We start from the raw sequence: 24,478 nt of genomic DNA, 5'->3' as shown, positions 1-24,478 counted from the left end.
AGTGATGTGTAATGAAGCACGCTGCTAATTATCGGGAGTAATTTTAAGAAAAAGTAAAAGTACATTTTTGTAGTACTGCTTAGGCACAAATAAAATGTTTTGATGTTTTAACCCTCTTGTCTTGAAATGTATTCTAACTGTACTGTACATATATCCTGTCCTGTATATTAATATTATTAAACAATCAGGTTTATTGAAAACATGTGGTACATTACAATGAAGAAAACATACTGTATTTGAGGGACACACATGTCAGTATAGTGCAGAAGTTATTGCAACATACAGCTTGGAAACGCTAACGATGTTTAGAGATAGAGCAATCGATAAACAAATGCTGTATAATAATATTCTCTAATGATGGTAAATATTCACTAAAAGCGGTAATAAAACCAAAAAACCAAAATGTAATATATTGCAGACTAGTGGTGGCTGCATTAGTTTTCTTTTTTTAGGCTTTTTTGCTTTGGTTTCACCAGGTGTTCCAGCCAGTAACACATTCTCTGTCTCCACTCTGGATGAAGTAATAAAGCAGACATCTTTGGACAGAGGCATTGTCATTTTAGGGAAAAAGGCAGTGTTAGACAAGCAGATTTAGATGGACTTGCCTAACAAATTGAAGCCAGCTAACACTTTAAGCAGTTACAGCAAACCATATATTTTTTATTTTAGGGTAAAGCTTTTAAATACATAAATAAAAGCTGACCATTGTAAGCACCCCTATCAGTGGTAAATGGCTTGTCTACACCCTCTGATTGCCATTTTGTCTGGAGAGCTTGGTCTGTTAAAGTAAGATGAAAAATAACAGACTTACTGGCAGGATCACCAGGTGAAAATAAGTCCCGTCTCACATCGGGATCACACAATAACAGTTGCCGCGTTCCCATGCGATTCCAACGCATTCCCATGTGGTGCGGTACCATGTGATTCGATGCCAGCAAATTAACTGCATTTGCAATCTGCATTATGGGTGCCATTAAAAATGAATTGGCACCCACAGCAGATCGCATAGCCAGTGCGTTTCCAGGGTAGTGGGGGAAATGAGCACTGAATGCGCCTTTCACAGGCCATGTTTTCTGTGACCCAATCCTAAAAAAGAAGGCTAATGCAGCCCCCACATCCAAGAATTGGTGAGCTGCAATTTAATACATTATTGTTTTTTGGTTTAATACTGCCTTAAGGGCATGGGTGGTAGGAGCCATCCTTCCAACGGCTATCACTTCATTCCTGCGCTCTTTCATTTTTGTTCTAGGACAAAGACAAAATACTCTTCCTATACCTCTCTAAGCCAGTCAATATGTCCACTGCCTGACATGGCTAGGAAGACAAAGCACATCCTCGCTAAAGAAAATAAAAACGTAGAATTTTTCCATCATATTTAAGCAACACTATTTTCCTTGTCACTTTGGGTTGATTCACTAAAACTGGAGCGTGCATAATCTGGTGCAACTGTGCATGGTAGCCAATCAGCTTCTAAATTCAGCTTGTTCAATTAAAGTGATTGTAAAGTCTTTAATAACAAACATGTTATACTTACCTGCCCTGTGCAGTTGTTTTGCACAGAGCAGCCCATATCCTCTTCTTCTCATGTCCCTCTTCGCTGCTCCTAGCCCCGCCCTCCTGTTTAGTGCCCCTACAGCAAGCAGCTTGCTATGGGGGCACCTGAGCAGAGCTGTAGCTCCGTGTATCTATTCAGACACAGAGCTGTGGTTCGCTCCCCCCCCCCCCCTCTCTCCTGATTGGCTAACTGACTGATTCAAAGCAACGGGAGCCAATGGCGCTATGGCTGTATCTCAGCCAATCAGGAGGGAGAATCCAGGATGGCCGAGGGACTCATGGACATTTCTGGGGCTCAGGTAAGTGTTGGGGGGTGAGGGAGGGGGGGGGGCTGGGGAGGCTGCTACACATAGAAGGCTTTCTATCTTAGTGCATAGAATGCACTAAGATAAAAAAAAAAAACCTTCTGACTTTACAACTCCTTTAAGCTTTGACAATGAAACTTTGAAGCTGATTGGTTTCTATGTAGAGCTGCATCAGGTTTTGCACTCTCCAGGTTTAGTAAAATCAACCAATTTGTGTCTAATACTTACACTTTTCACCTGGAAGAGAAGCAGTTTCATTCTTTCCCGTGGCAACTGTTCCAAGGTGCACTTCCGCTCTTTTAGCATTTCCAATTCTTCCTGTAGATGCCTTTTTATAGTTTTCACCCTCATGTTGTAGTACATTATCTTTTTCATCACTGTAGACTATAAAACAATATAGGGAGAAATATATGATCGCATAGCCAATGAGATGGAAAAATAAATAGAACACATTTATAAAAACTAAGGAAGTGGCAATGTAATCTTTTCTGCACCGATACGAAAATTTTCAGTACAGTCGACCCTTAATTTATTAAAGCTGAAATCCAGGCAAACAGCTAAAAAATCATAAAGGGGCTGTTTTACCGCCCAAAAAAAGTCCATCCAGTCCTGAGATGTACACATCTCTGCCACACGGCACAGCCCTGTCTAGTAAAATAGGGAACCTGCCACTTACAGATTATCTCCCAACCCCGACCCCACCCTCACCCTGAAACTGGACAGTGAAAGAAAAGCAATACGTAGATGAGCTCATTGCTTGCTCGGTCTGCGCTCTCTCTCTCTATATAAGCATACTCCTTGCACTGCAGCACACTCAATTGGCTCGTTGTGCTGCTTCTCCTTTTCCTTAGCTAAGCTCTGGTGTACCGACTATACAATAGACTGCAAGAGGCTGATACTAGGTCATGAATACTTACACCTATTGCATTTAATGTACTTATTTATGTTAATAAGATACAATAAATTATGTTTTAATTATTACACAGCTGCATTAATTTATATCTTTCATATCTGCCTGGAGTTTAGCTTTAACTAGGACAGAGTATTGTACACATAAACAAACTGCACTTTGGAATATCACCAGAAATTGATCAAATGCTTGCCAGAGAAAGTAGTGAAAGTATACCTTTATAATAACATAACTCACTTCTGCTAAATCCTTGATTGTTTTTTGGGACACGTTATATGTGTCAAGTCTCTGAAGCTGTGGTATATGGTATAATACATGGGTAGCGTAATTGCAGAAAAGGCACACTGGATTAGGGGTGTATTGTGGATCATTCAGGCCTAAATCCTTTATATTTTTAAGTCGTGCTAAATTTGTGAGTTCCTAAAAAATAATGAGACAGACGTAAATAAAAGCATGCATAAACATAGACATACAATATTTTATTTTTGATAAAGAAGGTAAATGTGAAAATTATTATTCTAATATGAACTGAAAAAAGTTTATAGTGGTAAATTCTTAGCAACTGAAAGCCAAAAGATGATTAGTTGACATTAGTTATTGTACACAACTACTGTGAAGACCTCCAACTGAAAGGAAACCTAAATGACACATAACTGAAAAGAAACATAAACTGATAAATTAAATACACTTCATATAGGTTTTAAATAACTAACAATCACATATTTCCACCAGAAATGGTAAAAAATACCTTAAAAGAAGAAATGTTATTACCCGACAGGTTTAACCGTTCAAGATTGACATTTGGATCCAAGCAATGTCCTGTTAAAAAAGCAAAGAAAGAATTTAATGTTATGCTCATCCGTGAATGTGTTGTAACTGAGAACTGATTAACCCAAACTGTGTTCAGAGAATGGGGGACGTAGTACTAAACAACCTTCATTTTCCCCAACAGCCGCAAGTCGGTGACAAAAAAATGGCTAGATTCAAAAATCTTATGTCTTTGTTTAAGCAATCATGCTTTAGACAGCTTAAGACATATTTCACAAAAAGCAGATGGAATGTAGCATAAGAAATGTGGAAGTACAAGAGATATTGTTTAAGATTATCGAATAAAAAAAATATGATTTTTACATGATCTTAAGCACAGAGAGTTACTTAGAACAGTGTTTTTTTTATTTTATTTTTTTGTGGGGGGAAAGGTCCATATAAAAAGATATTTAAAACTCATTATGTTGTATCTCAGAATGATTTCATTGAAAATTTTAAAATGACTCATTATATTGTATCTTAGAATGATTTAATTGAACATTTTAAAATGAAGTACAGCTAAAGCTCGTTTGTGGATCACAAAAGTGCAGTTCCTTCTGCACTCCTGTGACTCATTTTCAGCAGACAGCGAGCTAAAGTCTGCTGACATCAGAGAGCCGGGTCCAGGCCCGGGAAAGATTGCGACCATATTGTCGGGATCTGCCCATATGCCCGGACTAGCACCCGGCTTAGCCTCTCAGCGAACCGCTGAGAGCCTGAGCCAGTCACTCCCGCCCCTTCACAGCCCAGAGCTCCAGTATTCAGGGGGGAGAGCAGATAGGTGGTGACTGACAGTCACCAGCTCTCCGCTAACGGAGCTGTGAGAACTGAGCGATCGGCGGTGTTCTCAGTGTTAGAGCCGATGGAGGACAGATGCAGCATCAGAGCGAAGCTGCATCCAGCTAGGCAAGTATGATTCTACAAAAAACAAAACCCATACTTCTCTTTAAAGGAATTTTGCCTCCTTGAAGAAGCTACCAGAATGTAAATTTGTTACCTTCCTGTCTGGATGTGACCGCGAGTGTTACAGACATTTTTAAAGGCCAGACTTGCACCAGGGTATGCCTGTGAGCCTTGAGTGTTTTCCATTGCATCACATGGTGGTGGCTATTATGCGCAAGTATAAAAGACTTAACTGCTTAGTTAACCTGCCCCTTCAGGTGATAAGAATATGGTCCAGCAAGCTTGAAAATCTCTAAAGAATGGGAAAGGCTGAAAGCATAATTGTCTCATGGATATTTTAATTGTCTAGTCTTCATGGAAAATCCAGACCTAAAAAAAATGAATCTGCATGTGCAGTACATGTAGGTATTGTATAAATGCTTCATTCATCCACCAAATAACTCAGAACTCAATATCTGGTTCTATAAAACAGGTATATACATTTATGGGCAAATCAGTACAAAAATGCCCACAAAGAAGGCAGGTCTAGTGCCTAAAATATGAACACTTTCCTTACAGTAGGGTGAAAATGTTTTCACTGGACACATTTGATCATTGGGAATTGTAACTGAAATTACTTGGAAGGCAGCGAATAGCCCATTCAGCAAGTTTACTCTGTTTACAATATTCTTGGTTTTCTGTAATCAGCTGCTGCCGGGTTTTTGCATACCGCCTTACATTATCAGTTGAAGGGTGCTTCCCAAAGCCTGTATTTTAGAACTTCTTTTTTATTTGTAAGTTTTGCTATTAATGCATCACCAATCTAATTTATACTTCCCAAGCAAGTTTGAATATGGTGGTTGTAAGAGATTTCTTTATTACCAACACTTTTGCATGTGGTTTGTCTTAAAAATTTTATCAAGGAGCCTGCAGCTAGTGTGTATGAATATAACTTTGCTGCATGACACATAAAAAAGCAAAGGGTTTTTTTTCCAGGTCTTTAAACTAAAAAGGAATAGGGGACTACATTCCTTTTAGAATATAACTGGTACAATACAGTTATACTTGGGTTAAAAAATAAACAAACACTAAACAGAGATTTTATTCTTTTAGGCTACATTCACACCTGAGCGTAGCGTTTTTCGCGCGTTTTTACAGCGATTTTACCGCGATTTTTACCGCGATTTACAGGCGTTTTTTGTGCAGGCGTTTTTTGATTGAATAGATACCAATGGAAAAACGCCTGTAATCTGCCCAAAAAGAAGCTCATGTACTTTTTTGAGCGTTGGGCGTTTTGTAAACAGCGTCAAAACGCTCAGATGTGAACAGGGGCCATTGAAATGAATAGGATTTGTCTTGTTGGGCGTTTTGAGAGCTGATCCTAGAGCAGAAAAACTCCCCAAAAACGCCTAGATGTGAACGGAGCCTTAAATCTGTCAGCAGTTTAAACCTGTCACTTGTTCAGGGTCAGGGTATATTTTTTTATTCTTTTTATTACTCTGGAATATATGCACGTGTATGGGTTGTATATCCCACTGAAAATTGGGTACTGCACTGGACACCTAGCACTTATATTGGAAATATTATTATAATAAGATAGTTTCACAGTATCTGGTTTTGCAATGTTGTAGGCATCTTTTTTAGAAAATTTAGTTTCGATAATTACACATCACTTTACAGATATTTTTAGTTCACTATAAGCGCTGCACATTTTGAGAAAGATATATTATTTACGTGATTTGAACAAGCAGTAAAGGCACTTTAGAACAAGCCCTTGTTTACCTTTGTAGATACAGGCTTTATGGAGAAAATATTCTTCTAAACTGACAACAGAAGCACTGAAATCAGAATTACTTTCCCCTTTATGTTCTATGGAGAGCATAATCTTACCAGCCTTCTACCCTTCTAATATAAACAAATATCGGGTGTTTTAAAGTTGTTAGAAACTGACTGAAACTGTGCTTTGGTTTTGATCTTTGAGGATTTTTGAAGAATTAGTTATTTCAGGATACATGCAGCTAGATAAGTCAGTGAGGGCTTTTTAAAGTTACCGGTATTTTGCTGCTTGTTGATATATAAAATCTTTTTGTCCATATTTACTGCCGGTTCCCACTACCGCGACTTGTCAGGCGACTTGGCCGCCTGACAAGTCGTGCTCCATTCTGTGCTATGGGAACCATTCTAATAGGAGCGACTCAAGGCGACTTGCATTGACTTCCATTATGTGAAGTCCGTGGAAGTCGGGCCGAAGTCGCGTTGCACGGCGACTTCACTAGTCGCCCCCCAAGTCGTGTCGCCATAGTGTGAACCGACTCTTATTGTCCTTATTTATTGCCTGGGCACAGGTGCATTTTAAGGATATGTATCGTTTCTTTATGGAATTGGAGTGGTTATTTTTTCTTTCATTGGGAGGATCTGAAAAGTAATTGCCAAAGTTGGGGGGGGCTAACATTTGAGTATGAAAACTTTAAATTTACACTGAAAATTATGGTTATTTGAGGTATTTCAAAAGCTTAATCCGAAAAAAAAAAAAAAAAAAAAAAAAAAACCCACGCCTCTTTAACTTGTTTAAACTTTTATAATAATCTACAAATACTGAGATGAGGTCTACCACTACACCATGCATTAATACAGTAACATTGGACAGATTTTATCTCCTGCCACCATTTGTGAGGAATATGCCTTCCCACCATGAAGGCCACAGGCAGCAATATACAAGAAAGCAGATGTGTGATCTCCACAAATTACATTTACCAGGGCGATTTCATAGACTGCTAATAGCATTTATTAATTCAGTTCCATACCAAATTACACTTCTGCTAGAGGTAGGATTAAATGGATTAGATGATTATCACTAGAAAGGTGATTGAGAAGAATACAGAGCACAGACTTGCAGAGTATATATTTACATACCTACAGAGTGTATTAAATTCCCAGCCAGATTAAGCTCTCTTAAAATCTGTAGAGTTTCCAGTCCCTGAAAAACAAAATCAGCTTTTATTCTACTAATGAAATACAGGCAAATAATATGAGGCAGTGCAAGTAATCATTTATTGTATGCAGCCAACAATGTGCAGAGCATTGCCCATGACTCAAGTGATGAATAAATGCATAGCGGTGATAACGACTTCTATTATGCAACTCCCATAAAGAAGATACGTTGTACAATACACCATCATTATCAGCTGTCTTTTAATGCCATTATGGGATATTATTTAGAAAACCAGGAAAAATGCCCCTTTGTCAACCCTCAAAGCGAACACTGCTTTAAACCATTATAAAATACATATATATATTTAAAATTACTGAAAGTGAACCTGTGTTTTGTCAACGTGGGGCAAAGAAAAAGGGTTCACTATAACAGAACTTACTCGTCTTTGGAAGTGAAGAAAAATGCCCAGTACCTTTATTTTCCCTCCCACCTGATGGTTCAGATGCTTGTTGATTGGCTGCTTAACTGTCACATGGAAGTCTTGAAAATGTTCTTAAGTGGCTATACACTAGTACAGGGCTTGATAAATTTGCTTTGAATCTAGGAGCTAAAAAGGAGACATTTTTGTTTTAACTAAAAACAGAAAATAATTTAATTTATTTGGGGGTCGGGCGGCTGTCTCATTCAGTTGCTGTGCTGCTGGGTGGGACGGCTTTCTCACTGGGTGGTTTCAGGGGACGCGTGTCCTTCTGGGGCTCTCAGGGTGTGGAGATTTGACACTTGAGGTTGTTGGGGCTGCAGTTTTTGGTGTGTGGTATGCTGTGTGGGCTGAACTCTGCTCACCTTCCTGCTTGTCTCTGGCGCCATGCACTGGGACTGGCGGGGGAGAGGTGGGCCATGGTGCATGCAGATTGGCTGGTGGCGAGGACGGGGGTGGGAGAGAGTGTGGGGGAGCCTTTCCACACAGCAGCAGCGGGTCTGCTAGGGAAGGGGATGGAGAGTGCAGGGGGGTGCCGGTGTGAAGAGAAGAAAGGGAAAACTTTGCCCCTGCTGTGGGTGAGCAGCATTATTATTATTTTGTTTTTGGATGTTGGAACTGATCGACTGCCCAGCAACCGAAGCTGCATGTCCGGGGCTTTGGACGGTTGCTCACTCCTGATGCTGGCGGTGGGTGAGCTGGTTGAGGCCCAGGCGCCAGCATTTGTTGAGCCCTGCACTAGTAGAAGTTTTAAATTCTTTGTTTTAAGAGCATTCATTTGATTATCTAAACATTAGTGGGGTCAAATTGACATTCAAATTTTAACCTTAGTGATGAGAAAAGGAGCAGGATGGAAAATATTTCTCAAATGAATTATTTTCTAATAGTGTATATGGTTTCCACTCACTAAAGTCCGTTTGTTTACAAATTGAATGTTAAAAGCAAACAAAATGTTATTAATTTTTTTCCTTTTAACAACATTCGTCAAGTTGTTAAATGCACTGAGAATTTTCATCCAAATTTTTATACGAATGTTCATATGATGATTTATTACTGTATGGCCAGCTTTAACTTCCTTTAGTTCCCCCCCCCCCCCCCCCCCCCAGCAGCTGAACAGAACAGCAGTGAAGCAAAGGAAAAGTAAGCATGTTCAGCTGGTGGGGCCAGCCTTACTCTGAAAGAAGGGCATGGATACTACATACAATTTTTCCACTGCTCTGCACTTACTAAAATACTAAACCAGGGGGGCGTTGGCCAGGAGCAGCATGAGAGAGGTCACATCTCGCAGGGCTCCCGGCATTCACCCTTCTCTGATCCTCCTCTCAGCCAGCTAACTAGGCAAAACCAACTCCTTTCCTCGCTAGCACATAGCCCTGGCCCAGCGGAGGCCTCCGATCCCTGCGGCACCGATCATGCTGACCAGAAAAGCGGGCAAATAGGCACACAGTCTGAGGTACAACATGGCGCGGCAGCTCTCACCCAGCGAGGCTCACGTGGGGCAGACAGAGGGAAGGACACTGTGAGTAAGATGCCTAAATTCCTTTAAAACAGCAGAGAAAGACCCCCCTAAAGATATGCTGTATTATTCTCAGAGGCTGGCAGGCTCTTCTGGACAGACTACGGGGATGATCTTAATGCCACACCGGCCATCTTCCACACTGGGACGTCAGATTATCCAGCAGCCCAGGCCTCAAATGCCAGTGAAGATCAGCTCCTCACAGATCACGAAGCGGGGAGAAGGATGGAGAGCAACCAACTTTATCAGAAATACTCAGAGCAGTGAACAAGTGCACTATGTCCATCAATACCCTAAAAGAACACTTTGGGGGGGCTGAAAGAGGAGGTAGGATTAATACGCCAGGATTTATAAAAGATGAGAGAGCGTACCACAGCAGTGGAAAGCAGGATAAGTGATGTGGAAGATAAGCTGGCTCCACTTGTTAGAGACACTCTTTCCACCGCAAGGCTGGCAAGGGCCACGGAGATGAGAACGGAGGACACGGGGAATCATCTAAGACGTAATAACGTGCGAATTGCGAGGCTCCCAGAGAAAGTGGAGGGGAGGGACCCCATGGAACTCGTGGAACAGTGGCTCCTGTGTGCAAATAGGCACACAGTCTGAGGTACAACATGGCGCGGCAGCTCTCTCCCAGCGAGGCTCACGTGGGGCAGACAGAGGGAAGGACACTGTGAGTAAGATGCCTAAATTCCTTTAAAACAGCAGAGAAAGACCCCCCTAAAGATATGCTGTATTATTCTCAGAGGCTGGCAGGCTCTTCTGGACAGACTACGGGGATGATCTTAATGCCACACCGGCCATCTTCCACACTGGGACGTCAGATTATCCAGCAGCCCAGGCCTCAAATGCCAGTGAAGATCAGCTCCTCACAGATCACGAAGCGGGGAGAAGGATGGAGAGCAACCAACTTTATCAGAAATACTCAGAGCAGTGAACAAGTGCACTATGTCCATCAATACCCTAAAAGAACACTTTGGGGGGGCTGAAAGAGGAGGTAGGATTAATACGCCAGGATTTATAAAAGATGAGAGAGCGTACCACAGCAGTGGAAAGCAGGATAAGTGATGTGGAAGATAAGCTGGCTCCACTTGTTAGAGACACTCTTTCCACCGCAAGGCTGGCAAGGGCCACGGAGATGAGAACGGAGGACACGGGGAATCATCTAAGACGTAATAACGTGCGAATTGCGAGGCTCCCAGAGAAAGTGGAGGGGAGGGACCCCATGGAACTCGTGGAACAGTGGCTCCTGGAGCTATTTGGTAAAGACTCCTTCATTCCCTTATACTCTGTGGAAAGGGCGCAGAGTGTGCCGCCGAAGCCACATCCTCTGGGACACCGATCGCACACTCTCTTGGCTCGACTGCTAAACTATAAGGACAAGGAAATCATCCTTCGTAAAGCATGAGAGAACCGCAATATCCTGTTTAATGTAACTAGAATCTCCTTCTATCCAGACTTTTTAGCAGAGGTCCAGAGAAGCAAAGCCCCCTTTACAGATGTTAAAAAGAGGCTCCAACGTCTCCAAGTGCAATAAGCCATGCTTTTTCTGACCAAACTTTGTATTACTGCCAGAGGGCAAACACACTTCTTTGAATCAGCAACTGACGCATCAGAATGGTTGGACGCCAATGAAAATACGCTACTCCTGGCAAGCAGAGAAGCAGTGGAAGATGACTGACAGCAGGCCTTTTCAACCCTTCTTTTTCCTACGGATACAGACCTTATCTTGAGCCTCCATCCGGTCTGTCACTATGGCTGGGAGAATATTTTATTTTATTCCTACAGCAAGCTCTTAAACAAGTTATAATCTCAGAGTTTTCACATAGTTGTTCGGAACTGGTCCTGTTGGTGTCTTGCCACAGGCTCTTTGGGGGGAGAGACCCGCTGTCCTCCACGTTCTCGTCATTTTTTCTCGTTTTACTTTTTGGTGTGCCTAATTTGTCCTTATAACTGTTCGGATCTGGGACCATCTGCACTAAGCTGGTAATGTTACAGTGCTGTATATGGGCCGGCGAAACTGCTGATCACACCACCCAGTTTTTCCAACCATATGGTTGGATTGAAACTTTTTTTTGTTTGTTGTTCTGGAGAAACTGAGATTATACACCTTCTGGATGACTTATTCCTAGCTCCCATTGGGAAAGGAGGGTTGCAGGCCACGTCCAGCCTCTTCCTCATACTTTATTGAACACTTACACACCCCCACGATGTCTGCAGTGCCTATTATTTCCTGGAACGTTAGAGGGTTCCATTACCCACTTAAAATAGCTATGTTTTTTTTTTCACTAATCCGAAAGCACCTTCCTGCTATATGTTTTCTCCAAGAGACCTCACCTCGGACACGCTGTCGTGTCTGGGATACTCCTGGGTTGAGTGGGCAATTGACTCCACCCATACCTCTTATTCAAGGGGGGGGGAGGGTGGAGGACTTTTTTATCCTGGGTTCGCTTGTTGTACGACTCTACACAAGCGGCAATTAGAGAAGCGTGCCAGAGCTCATCCACTTTCTCCCTCAGTGGGGATACCCGACAAGGGTGTCCACTGTCCCCGCTCCCGTTTGCCATAGTCATTGAGCCCTTAGCGGCATGATCTGTTCCAATCCCTCAACTCTGGGTTTTCAGTATGTGGAAAGGCAAAATAAGATCATGCTTTATACAGACGATACTGTGCTCCTTCTGGGAGACACCAATGCCTCCTTGAGAGAAGTCATGTTGGTTATATCTAGGTTTGGGACCTACTCTGGTCTACAAATAAATTGGATGAACTACACTTATATGGTACAATAAACCCCCGAGAGTTAAACTAGAACAACCTCAAAGACCAAAAGAGAATGGCGGTCTGGCACTACCCAATCCCTGGCTGTATTATTTAGCAGCCCACTTACAGCATATTGCCAAAGCCATGACTCAGTCCAAAGACAACCCTAAAGCAACTGCTCATTGTGACGGTACTAACCGTCGCTATGTGTGACGGATCACCCTGTCCCTGGATTGTAAACCCCTTCGTGTCATTTTCCTATGAGTTTGGGACGTTGCCTTTTCTTGCATTTTCTTGCATTTTATGTTCCCTTTATTCATCTTCTGAACAGCTGAAGATGGCACGACTCATGGCATTGAGTTAATGTAATGCTACAGCCCTTCCCTTCCCTCCCCCCCACCCCCCCACCTCCTCCTGTTTCTGTGTCTAATTGTGTGGATTCATGACACATAGACAATGGTCTGGACTGGAGACATCTCTCTGCAGGGGGTGTGTATGGAGAGACTGCCTGTTTACCATAAGCTCATTAGGTTATCTGTAGCCTGTTTCAATGTACAAATGTTCAGTTCCCATTGGTTGTTCCTTGTCCCCTTCCCCCCTTTGGCAAGGCTAAGGGGAATGTCCCTAACTGTGTGTAAAACTGCATGTATTGGAATTTAATAAACAGTTCTTGCTTAGACTCACAACATAGTCATCTCATGTTTGTGGGAGAAGGCTATACCAGCTCTATCACCCTTCTGCTTGGATCGCTAAATCACTAGCTCTGGTAAGAGTGGTTCCTGCTCTACTCTACAGCATCCCTTCCACAAGGGGGAAGAGAACATCTCTGAAACCCCTCTTTCTATGGGGGCGGCCGCTACACTCATATTTTACACCACGTGACAGGGGTGAAGTATGTCGCAATACGACTGAAGGCCTTATCTTACAGTAAATCTAATAAACTTTTCCCCACATATGTCCTCATGCAGAAGGTATGGAATACAGCAAGGCAAATGCAGGAGGTCACAGGTTTTACTAGATATAGTCCAATCTGGGATAACGCATATTGTGGGGAGTTGAAGTTGCTGCAATGTAGAGCTAAGTAGCCACAATTTGGCATCATGCTATTATCCCATATCTTTGAAAATGGCAAGTTGTGCTCTTTCCCCGCTCTGTAGTCTAAATTTAGACTTCCACAAACTATGTATTTTTATTACTTTCAGCTTCAATATGCGGTTAAGGCACAATCTGGTTCGGAAACCTTGGGTACAGTCTCCAACCCCTGTATTTAATTATATGTCGGAGGTGGAAATTTATAATGGTTTCATATCGCGATCCTAAAATATATACTTCTGCTTAATTTCCTGAAGAACTTTCCTTCAAGGGCAGAGGCCATATGGGAACATGATGTGGGGGTGTTCGAGGAGGAACAATGGGAGGAAGCTCTGCAGACAGTACAAATGTGCTCACCTAATGTTACTCAAAGGTTATTGCAGTTACACATTCTTCTCAGGGTTCATCTCACCCCAGCAAGACTTTTTAAAATGGGGGGTGCGGGAAGACCCTACATGTTCCAGATGCTCTAGGGATCATGGTGACCTCGTCCATTTATTCAAAAATCAAAAATGTAATTATTACTTAAAAGTAAAAGCATCCATTTATTATGGAGATGCCTCAAGCTACACCTGTATTGGGGGAAAGTTCTGGATACCCTAGATAGGGTGTTCCAAGTTACCATTAGAAGAGACCCTAAAATCTGTCTCCTGGGTGTATTAGACGACCTGCCAGTAGAGGAGGTTACCAAACAGGCATTAGCCCAGGCCTTATTTTAGGCCAGGAAATTAATCCTCCGTCATTGGAAGTCAGCTGAATCTCCCTTGTGGAAAGAGTGGGTTACCGAGATGGGAAATACATTACGTTTAGAAAAATATGTAGATAAGGTATGGAATATAACTGCGCTAACTATTGTGTTCAAGCAGCGACTTAAATTGCGACAAACAATCAAAAAAAGCATGGAATGGGTAAGTCGCGCGACTTACCCATTCCATGTTTAGAAAAATATATCTTCCAGCATAGGGGATGCCCGAACATTTTCAAGCGGTTTGGTCTCAATGGCTAGACACACCTGGTTTGTCACCTGTCGATTTAATCTTGGAAAGAATTTTGTGAATGTAGTTATATGCATGGTGAAATATGGAATGTAACACAAGGTAGACATGTAATAAAACATACCCAAAGTTAACATGCTATTGAAAGGGTACAGGTAGGAAATTGCCGGAATATGGCACTGCAATGCCTTTACATATGCTGTATCTTCTCTGATGTACAATTTTTGTATGTTAATTTTATCAATAAAAGACTTCTTTGAGTAAATAAAAGATACTAAACCAGACTATAATTGGAGATTCACTTCCACACTGCCCAAGTGGACGCTTGAGCTTGGAAGTTTGTGTTGTTTTTAGAGCCTCACTTGTGCTGATTGCTATCCCTTGTAGATTGTAATCCCTGTCATTAAGTGTACCACCGTTACTGTAATATTTTGCTTAATTATTCTTTTTGGCTACTGTCAATGTACCATATCCTTCAAAAAAATGTATTCTAAAAAAAAAGAAAAAAAAAGAAGAAATTCTCCCCTACTCTAAATACTTGAGGCTACAGTGTAGAAAATGATAAAATACTTTATCATCCAAGACCTGTTCAGAGAATAAATACTGGCGATGCACTGGACCCTTAAACAGGCAGGTATTCCAATTTATAGTGATCACAGGCAGCGTAGTAGAGACAACAGAGCATCAAAATGTAACTGTTGGTCCTATTAAATTTTATTAATCACAACAGTATAAACAAATAGTTTTTGGGGGATTCGCCGATTCCCTTTCATCAGGGCCAACCAGTGCTGGCAGCATACAAAAGTGCTTTTAATATCCCGTGTTGGCTATTTGTTCATACTGTTGTGATAAAAAAAATACCATCAATTGCTCTATTCTCTCCGCTACACTTCCTGCTATTTATAGAAAAGGAATCCTTCACAAACCCGAGGCCACAGACCATCTTTGGCTCAAGAGGGCAGGTTGCCAAGACAAAAATACTACAAAAGAAATATTTTTACTTTTAAAATTCCTGGAAATTTTAAAGCAGCACCAACTAGAGTTACCCCTTCAAAAGTCCTAGTACACAGCAGTGCCAAAAGAAATAAATGAAACAAAGACTTGGTTGTTGCTACACATTGTACACATACTGTAGAGAAACCTAATTGAAAATGTACAGTTTTTGTACTTACCTCTATTACTTCAATCTGATTATCATTTAGCCAGAGTACTTCTAACTGGGTTAGTTTTTCCAAAGACTCAATGACCTTAATACTGTTACAATAAAGGAAGAGCCTTTTCAAATTAAGGCACGTGTCTAGACCTTTAATTTTCTGAAAGAAAAAAAAATATACATTTTATTAAAAATGTACCTGGCCTAAATATTTCTAAGGCCTGGTACACCGTATCATCCGATGTTAGTACTGCGATCTCGCTGAGCTACTGTGTTCTGACAGGGGGACTGCCCCCCCCCCCTCCCTCACACCAGTACACACTGGACAGCGCTGGCAGCCAGCACCGATTGAATGCTGGTTCCGTTCAGCTGTCTTCTTTTGGACAGGCTGGTGTACACAAAGGCCAAATGTCGGCCAGTTCAATGGCCGATATTCTGTCCATGTGTACCAGGCTTAACGTAATAACAGTTCTGAATGTATGCACCAGTAAGTACCTGTGTTAGTTTTCAATTTGAGTCCTGTGTTTTTGTGGAGCCCCTTGGATCCCGGCTGTACATGATACAATATAAAGCAGTATTAAACCCAAGAGCAATTTTTGATTATTTTGCAGCCTACCATTTCTTAGTTGTGGTGACTGCATTTAATTTCTTTTTTAGGCTTTCACTTATTTTCAGTTGGTAACCTGGTCATGAAGTCTGTTGTTTTTCAAAAGAACAAGCTCTCTTACAGACATGGCAAGTTCAGGGATGAGACAAACCATTTACCTCCTACAATGAACAGCTTTTATTTACGTAAAATCTTAAACCTAAAAAGGGGGGGAAAAAAACTGTTGCTGTACCTGCTTATAAAGTGTTAGCTGGAGTGTGGATTCAATTTGCTAGCGTATCTAAATCTGCTATTACATCTAACACTCCCCTACCCCCACACTGACAGTGTTGCTGCCCAAAGGTGCTATTGTGCTCCTTCATCCAGAGTGGGGTGGGGGCAGAAGGTGTGTTACTGGCCAAATCTCCAGCTAAAAAAAAAGAGAGGAAAGGCCTACAAAAGAAAAAAATGCAGCCACCACATCTAAGGATTGGTAAAATGCAATATATAATTTTTTGGTTTTGGGTTTAATGCCATTTTAAGATTAAGCCTTGGCCCCTCAGGTTGTAGGCACGACTACCCAGATTTGCCTTCATATATACACCTGTAATTATCAGTAGGTTTAAAACTGGCCTCCTTTGTGCTGTGCCAGCAGTGCAATGACATCAATCAATATCAGGGTAGTTAGAATTATAGGCAAAACTTTTTTTTTTCATTTTGGATAGAGTAAGGGAGGGTTATAAACCCAGTAAGGTTTATTTTTGCCATCTTTGTCCCATTGGGGAGATTTACCTTGACTTCCTGCCTCACAGCCAAAGAGGATGGGAGAGGAAATCTCTGCAAACTAAGGGAATTTCTTGGGGACCCCCAGGTCACCAGAACTAATTTCCCCATTTGAATATTTCCCCTATATTACTTTTCTGGGGACAAACCAAAATATTGGATTTACTTTCATATACCTATACTTTCAATAATAGTGGTAAACAGGACAAAGAGGGTGAATCTCCCTAACCGGGGCTCAAACAGCAATAAAAACTGGCAGGTTTTCCAATCCATCTCCACGCAGTTTTTCCTTTATTTATACTTTAAAATGGCCCATTACTGTCACTGTCCCAACCTGTACATCCCTTTCCTTGTGTGTAAGGCTCTGAATCCCTAGGACAGTGATGGCGAACCCTGGCACCTCAGATGTTTTGGAACTATATTTCCAATGATGCTCATGTGCTCTGCAGTGTAGTTGAGCATCATGGGAAATGTAGTTCCAAAACATCTGGTGTGCCAAGGTTCGCCATCACTGCCCTAGGACATCAGCCCAGTGCTTTTAGAGCCCTACACCTTCATTTTTACACCAAGGCTTAAATAATGCATTTGGTCTCTCCAAACTCATACTGACACATGAGTTAGTATGAGTAAGTGGAAAGAATACCCCCCTTACAGTGGTGGCCAGAATGACTCCTTTGAAGTCATGCTGCTGGCTCTGCCAAGAGGTGTTGAACCTGGAACTGAGGCACCATCAGATAGGAGGTCACTAATCTACAGTTCCAGGAACCCCTAGCCACCCCTAAAGGAACCCTAGGGTTCCACAGAACCCCGGTTGAGAATAGCTGGTCTAACCATACATCAGCAACATCAGTTCCATGTGATCCAGGTGTTCAACTACTCGAACCACTCTTGTTAGGCGGTCTTGTGTTTGGCACAGAAAATTTTAGTGGAAAATATACAGTCAGAGATCCTTCCTCTCATTTTACAATCTTTAATTTGTTTAAGAATTTTCAATTTTAGAGTTTTAAAAGAAACCATTAGGCTCCTTAAATGTTTTTTTTTTTTTTTTTTTTTTTTTTTAAGCTAAACAAGTAAAAGGTATCAGCTAGAGGTGAATAAGCTGTGCAAATATTTGAAAAACATAATAAACCATAAAACCCATTTGTCTTTCTTGGCACCAAATTCTCCTGTACCATTACCTGTCTAAGCCTTCCTGTCTAATGGTCTAAAGCAGGGTTCTCCTATTTTTATAAACAAAGGGCCACTTTACTGTCCTTCAAACTTTAGGGGTGCCAGACTTTGGCCAGTGGGAGAAGAAAAATGTCATTGGTATTAGGGGGGAGTAATAATGCCCCATCGTTGGTATCAATGGGAGATTTAGTGCCCCATCATTGGGGTCAGTGGAAGAAATATTGCCCTATTATTGGTACCAATGGAGGAATAGTGCCCCTCTAATGGTGTCAGTGGGAAGAATAGTGCCTCACAGTTGGTGTCTGTGGCAAGAACTATGCCCCACTGTTAAGGCGGGGGAAATAATGTCCCAAGGGCCCGATAAAAGCAAGAAAAGGGCCGCATCCAGCCCCTGGGCCGCACTTTGGAAACCAAAGGTCTAAAATCCCCATTTTCACTAGGTCAGCTTCTATCCCAGCTTTTAGAGGTAGCCGTCACATTCAGAGCTACATGCACTGTATAAACCTTTAGTTGTTAACTGGACTTTAGCTTAAACGATTTTACACAGTATTCCACTAGCTCGCCGCCCTGAGTTGGGCTTTAAAAAAACTAGCATTAGGTTTTGTTGGGTTAGGTACAGAAACATTTCTTGTAGGGGTGTGAGGTATTTCAGAGCTAGTCATTTGCCGATTAGCTACCCTTTCATTGCAAAGATATGTTCCTGCATATATTTACTGATTTTAACAACCTATTTAATGAGCTCTGTTCTTTTTTCACTTACTGTCAAATGACACTCTGTAATCCAAAGTTTCTGAAGCAGTGGACACGATTCTAGACCAGTGATGTTTTCTATGTTTTGTCCAACTAATGTCAGGTTTGTAAGATTTGGAAAGTAAGAGAGTCCCACCATTTTTGGGTAACCAGAGAAGAACATTTCAAGTGTTGTAGTTGCTGGTCCTTCTTGTGCAATTTTCTCATAGTTGACACCATTGCACGCACACTGTAAGCAAAGATACAAACCATGATCATAACATAACAATATGAATGAAAAACCTGTATATGGTTTCATTGCTGTTCTTGAAAACAGCCTAACCCAGCCTTCCCTAACCTTTTTACCCAAGAGGAAACCTTAAATAGTTTTCAGGTCCAAGGCAACCCCTGATAAGTTTCATCTATCAGGGGTCATTGGGAAAATGCATCCTGCATTGGTGGCGGTAAGTGGGAAGAATGCCTCCCTTAGAGTGGTGGCCAGAATGACTCCTTTGCAGGCATGCCGCTGGCTCTGCCAAGAGGTGTTGGACCTGGAATTAATTAATTAATTTTAGCACTTATGTCAATAGCTAATGAGCACTAGTCCAGCTTGCAAATTAAACAGTTTTGTTTAGGCAGGCCATACCTTTTTTTTTTTTTTTTTTTTTAATTCAACCAAAGGGTTAAAAAAAAAAGTGGCGATTTCCACATCCACACATTTTATATGAATTTGGGGAAATCACTCCTGCAGTGCTATTGTGTTCTGCTGGTGGGGAGTCTCCTCTGTTGGCAGAATACAATGATCAGTTTTGCTAACTGTAGCCAACGGCACTGATCATTTGGAAAAAACCTTACAGGCTGGGTGTATGCAATTTGATCGATAGATCAACTGTGTACAATCAACTAGCCAATACATGAATCAAAATTCAGCTGGTCCCTGCTAAACTGGTGGAATTTCGATCCATGGATGGCCGCCTTTAGTTTTGTTTTTTTCCCCAGTGGCTAATACGTTTTATTGCAACAGCTTTCTTAATGCTTTGTCATTATATATTCTATTAGACAATTATGCCTCGTTTCCACTGAGTGGTACGGTACAGTTCGGTTTGGTTCAGTACGGTACGGTTCGGAACGGTACACCTTGCGTTTCCACTGCCAATAGTACCCTTTCATGAAAGGCATGGTGTAGCCGGAAAGCTGTGATGGACGATTCTCTGTCAACCAATCAAAGTTCTACAGAGTGTAGCTCCACCCTGTTGGTACGGTACTAATGTGCTTGGTACCCCAACGAAAGGGTCCCAAAAAAGTGTTACGGTACGGTACGGAATTAGGGTACCATTCGCAATGGAAAGGGCAAAAATTGCGTACCGTACCGAACCGAACTGTACCATAACGCTCAGTGGAAACGTGCCATTAGTCTTTTTAAAACAATTTGGCTTCCTAGTTTCCTTTAGCATCATGAAGAGTTTACTAAATTTACGAAAATTCTCATACGACAGAATTAAAATTCAGAAGTGGTGTAATGTATTCTATTTTGTTGTATTTGTATTTGTATTGTATTGTATTTTCAAATGACAACTGTACTGATTAAATGAAAAATTGTACCATCTGGTATAATTCAAGAAAAATTACGTGCTTGTCCCATCATGAATTGTTGCGATAGGCTCTCGAAAGCTGTGTACGAATGATCAGATTATTGTGCGATCGCTTCGAAAGCTGCATTTTCCGCACGATTTTCTGAGCCCCTTTAGGCAGCCCACAGAGGATTTTTTTTCCGCTCAATCAAGGGGGAATCCTCTCTGGTGAGCCCTTGTATTCTGTCAGCAGGGAGACTTCCCCACTGTCAGAATACAGTGATGAGCATTGCTGACTATAGCTGGTGGTACTGATTGAGCGGAACTTTTCCAACAAGGCGGTAGTACAGAAGCTGATCAGTAGATCAGCTATATGGTTTATTAATTTTGCTTCAGCAGCTTTAATTTTTTTTTTAACTGATTTTAGGAGTCAATTTGTTTTATTTCAGCAGTGTGGTCCCTTAATGTGTTTTAGTACCGTTTTAGTACTTTTCTAGTTAGTAGCCAGTTATTACTATTTTAGGAGCTTGATTCTTCAGTACTTTTTTGCTCATTTTCTTTGTGATACAATCTAATATACTGTGTATTTACATTATATATCAATATTCAATATATTATATGTTTACATTATACATCTATTGTCTTTGATAGATGTTTTTACTATGTAAATGTGTCTCTTCCTATATATATATACACACACACACAGTATATGACTCTTTTATTCGATTTTGGTCTGGCGCTCCTTTCAGTATTCCTATGGTGTAAGTCACTGTTGAGTGCCCATTGAGGTAAGCTTTGCTGTATGGGAGCCTCCTCGCCAGAGCTATTGAGCTTGTTTGAAGTTTTCCTTCATCTTATTACACTTGCAAGCCTATAAGGTTCCCAGCATCTCTTTGAGCATGCTGTTCTGGACTTTAGTTTTCTGGCTTGCTTGTTTTTTTCTAAAAAAGAGACACCTGTACGGAGACTTATTTAATGTCCGTTCTGCATTCTACATTTACCTAGGAGCTTGAGAACAATGGGTAGCTAACTAGAAAATAACAGACATCACAGACATAAAAACTGCCCTGATGGCACCAGCCAAAGCATATAGATTAGAAGCATAATTATCTTTCACCTTGCCTTTAGGAAATCAGAAGCATATTTAAAATATGTTAATTTATGGAAATGTATAGATTTTTCCTTTTTTAACATCTTTAACAGTTTTATATGCTAAAACACTAAGTTCACTTTTTTCAGAAATTAGTTCATGCATTCGTTTTAAAAGCACTGTGTGGTTTGTTAAAATATGCTGATGCCCTACCCACAGGCCATTTCTGTCCCCCATGCAGTCTGGTGGAAAGACTTTATTGTTTACCTCCTTACTTCCTATGGAAGTTGATAGTATTGATAGAGAAAGAATGTGCTTCCTTTTTCAAAACCTGCGCATGTACAGAACATGCTCTCCCTGCCTATCCCAGCAACACAGAGTGAAGCCACTGCTGGGATAGGCAAAGAGAGGGCGCACACTGCCCACGTGCAGCATTTGAAACAGAAAGCGCTCTCTTTCCTGCAATGCTAGGAGAATGAGCCAAAGGCTGCTGTGTCCTGCAATAAACCCAGGAAGTAAGGATGTAAGCAATAAAAGTATTTTAGCCAGACTGCATGCATCGGGGACAGAAATGGCCTACCAGGTATGGCATCTGCATCTAACTATATTTTAACAAACCACACAGTGCATTTACAACTACTGGGGCCTTTGACTGCATATGCAGTTTATGTAAAAAGTGAATTAGACCTTAAAGCAAAGCTGTAGTGACATGCACTTAAAGTGATACCAAAGTCTCTGTTTTTTTAAAAACTAAAATAAAAAGAAAAGTTATACTCACCTGCTTTGTCAAGGATACTGCACAGAGCGGTCTCATACTTCCTTTTCTGTGGTCCACCACCGATGCTCTCTGCTCCTCCTCTTCTCTGTGTGTCCCCATAGCAAGCCGCTTGCTATGCAGGCACACGTGCAAGCATGTTCCCAAGTTGAGCTGTGTGTGTCCATAGAGACACACAGCACGGCTTGGCCCCTCTCCCCTCCTCACAGGATTTGAGTGAAAGCAGCAGAAGCCAATGGCTCCCACTCTTGCCTTTGTGCCTGTGAGAGCAGGGAAAGAGACCAGACCTGCTGTAGAAGGGCACAGCGCTGGATCGATACAGGACTTAGGTAATTATTTAGAGAAAGGCGTGGGGGGAAGGGATAGCTAGTGGAAGGTTTTTCATTAAGGTGAAAAATCTTTTAGATTTAGAACCCCCTTAATGTTTTAACATGATCCTGGATTATGCCCCTTAAGATACCAGCAGGAGACTTCTGTTTTCCTACAGAGTGCCCAAGAGCTATGAAACTCTTGGCATGCTAATATGCCAATAATGACCTCACAAAGAATATGGGTGTCTGGCCCGATTCCTTCTGTGCCTTGCTATTGGTCGGTAAGGCTGCCTATCCCATTTAGCAGCCAATAGACTAGAGAGGGAGAAACAAAGGGTCAAGCAAAAATGATAACTTCCTAAATGATGGCAACATTGCTAAATAAAGTATCTACATTTTTCTGACACTCTTGTGGTATCTGGTTTAGCAACCTATCCTGAAATAGACATTGGAAGTTCTCTCTTCTTTGTGAAGGACAGGGCACAATGGAATGGACTCACCCCCCACTTTGGAAAGCTTTGAAGCTCTGGTGACCTCTTGTTTGCTCCTGAAAATCTGGGCGACAATTGTAACTGTATCCAAAGCATGTTTATAAGAAGAATAGTTTCTGGAATGTTAACAATAGGTGTAAGGAAAGTCAGCAAGTTATAGCTTTAACTTTGGGATAGATATTGGCTATAAGGTCTGGGTTTATCAGATTCAAGTTGTTCACAGATGAGCATCAGGGAGTAAGGCATGGCAGTACATGTGCCACACCCATCGTATGGGTTTATCCAGCTGCAGTGGCAGTGTTGTCTGCCCCCTGTTGGGTCTGGCAAGGCAAGAGTGCCAGGAGACAGCACCTCAACTGACCCCTAGGAACTTACTTACTGTATAACTGGTGCAACCTGGAAATTGAAACAAAGTATTGCAAAGTCTTGAAATGAGTGTCAACGTGGTTCATCCCAGTTCTGGGAATGTCAAAAGTGAACGAATATGCAGGTAAATGATTGGAGTAACTATGATTTTAGCTAAATGTCTTGTCATAAAATGAATGGTGCTTATGGCTACATGAACGCAATTGTGCACAAAAGCAGCTCTCTCTGCTCTCCCTCCTCATAGGCTGAGAGAGCCATTGGCTCCTGCTGCTGTAAATAGCAGCCAGTGAGGAGAGTGGGGTGGGACTGGGCCACACTGTTTGTTAATGAACCGGGGCTGCTCTGTGCAAAACCACTGCACAGAGCAGGTAAGTATAACATTTTTGCCATTTTTCAAGAAGAAAATATGGATTTACAATCACTTTAAGCCTGCAAATCTACAATCTCCATGCCAATGGCTGAACTCATTTCTGCTCCTCAGTCTGCCAATGAATATCAGCACAATAAAGCCAAGCGTAAGCTCTCACATTTATGTTAGCCCGCCTATATACTGCTTTCATCCACCCACCCATCAATTTAAAGCACAGACCGATCTACTGCAAATCTGGAAATTGAACAGTTAGTTAAACTTAATGTACTTAATGTAAATAAAGATCATAGTAGTTACACATACTAAATCATTATTATGAATACTTTAATGGCTTTTGAAGGAATACACAGGCAAACTAAAGTGTACTTTTATATACACAGTATCTCCTCAGAGTTCCTCTATGTACCCTATGAACGTTCAGTTGCTACATTTAAAAACGTCATCATTTTTGTGGTTCTTCCAGAATCATGGATGCTTTAAAATCTTCTTTAAGGGCAGCAAAAAATGTAAAAGTAAAATGTAGATTCTTACCAGTTCTTTCAATATTTCTTCTGAATTCTGATTGTCAACGGAGACCATTTTCATAATATCAATGTCTGGTGGTCATAGTATGGGTGTGTTCCTGTATTAAAAAAGGTGACCAGAAAATGCACACTAGGAATTATTGTAATAAATAAAAGGGTGCTAAGATTATTATACAATTCATTATTATCTCCTAAAAGACCAGTATTATTCAAGCAGGCAAGTATTAAAGGGAAAAGACTTTGTTAAAAGGCTAGTTCAGCTTTGATGCCATGTAAAAAAAAAAAAAAAAATCCATAAGCATTCCAGTTTTGACTGTACATTAAAATG

At 41.3% G+C, this 24,478-nt stretch overlaps 1 protein-coding gene across 2 annotated transcripts in view; it reads right to left on the bottom strand.

Annotated features, from left to right (window-relative positions):
* The window catches only part of LRRC9 (leucine rich repeat containing 9), a 174,702-nt gene extending 150,458 nt beyond the window's left edge, over positions 1-24,244 (bottom strand). For both annotated transcript variants that reach the window (XM_082275541.1, XM_082275542.1), the window contains exons 1-7: positions 24,158-24,244; positions 18,684-18,902; positions 15,404-15,544; positions 7,372-7,435; positions 3,518-3,588; positions 3,007-3,189; positions 2,088-2,243 (exon numbers count right to left, since the gene is read on the bottom strand). In XM_082275541.1, the coding sequence (XP_082131667.1) occupies positions 2,088-2,243; positions 3,007-3,189; positions 3,518-3,588; positions 7,372-7,435; positions 15,404-15,544; positions 18,684-18,902; positions 24,158-24,211 (888 nt within the window). In that variant the 5' untranslated portion in view covers positions 24,212-24,244. The remainder of the gene's footprint in view (positions 1-2,087; positions 2,244-3,006; positions 3,190-3,517; positions 3,589-7,371; positions 7,436-15,403; positions 15,545-18,683; positions 18,903-24,157) is intronic.
* Positions 24,245-24,478: the final 234 nt, after the last annotated feature.

The sequence above is a fragment of the Pelophylax lessonae genome (genome assembly GCF_965119305.1).
Source record: "Pelophylax lessonae genome assembly, chromosome: 13".
Lineage (NCBI taxonomy): Eukaryota > Metazoa > Chordata > Amphibia > Anura > Ranidae > Pelophylax > Pelophylax lessonae.
The sequence above is the reverse complement of the archived record's forward strand: the minus strand, read 5'-3'. Positions and strand labels throughout refer to the sequence as shown.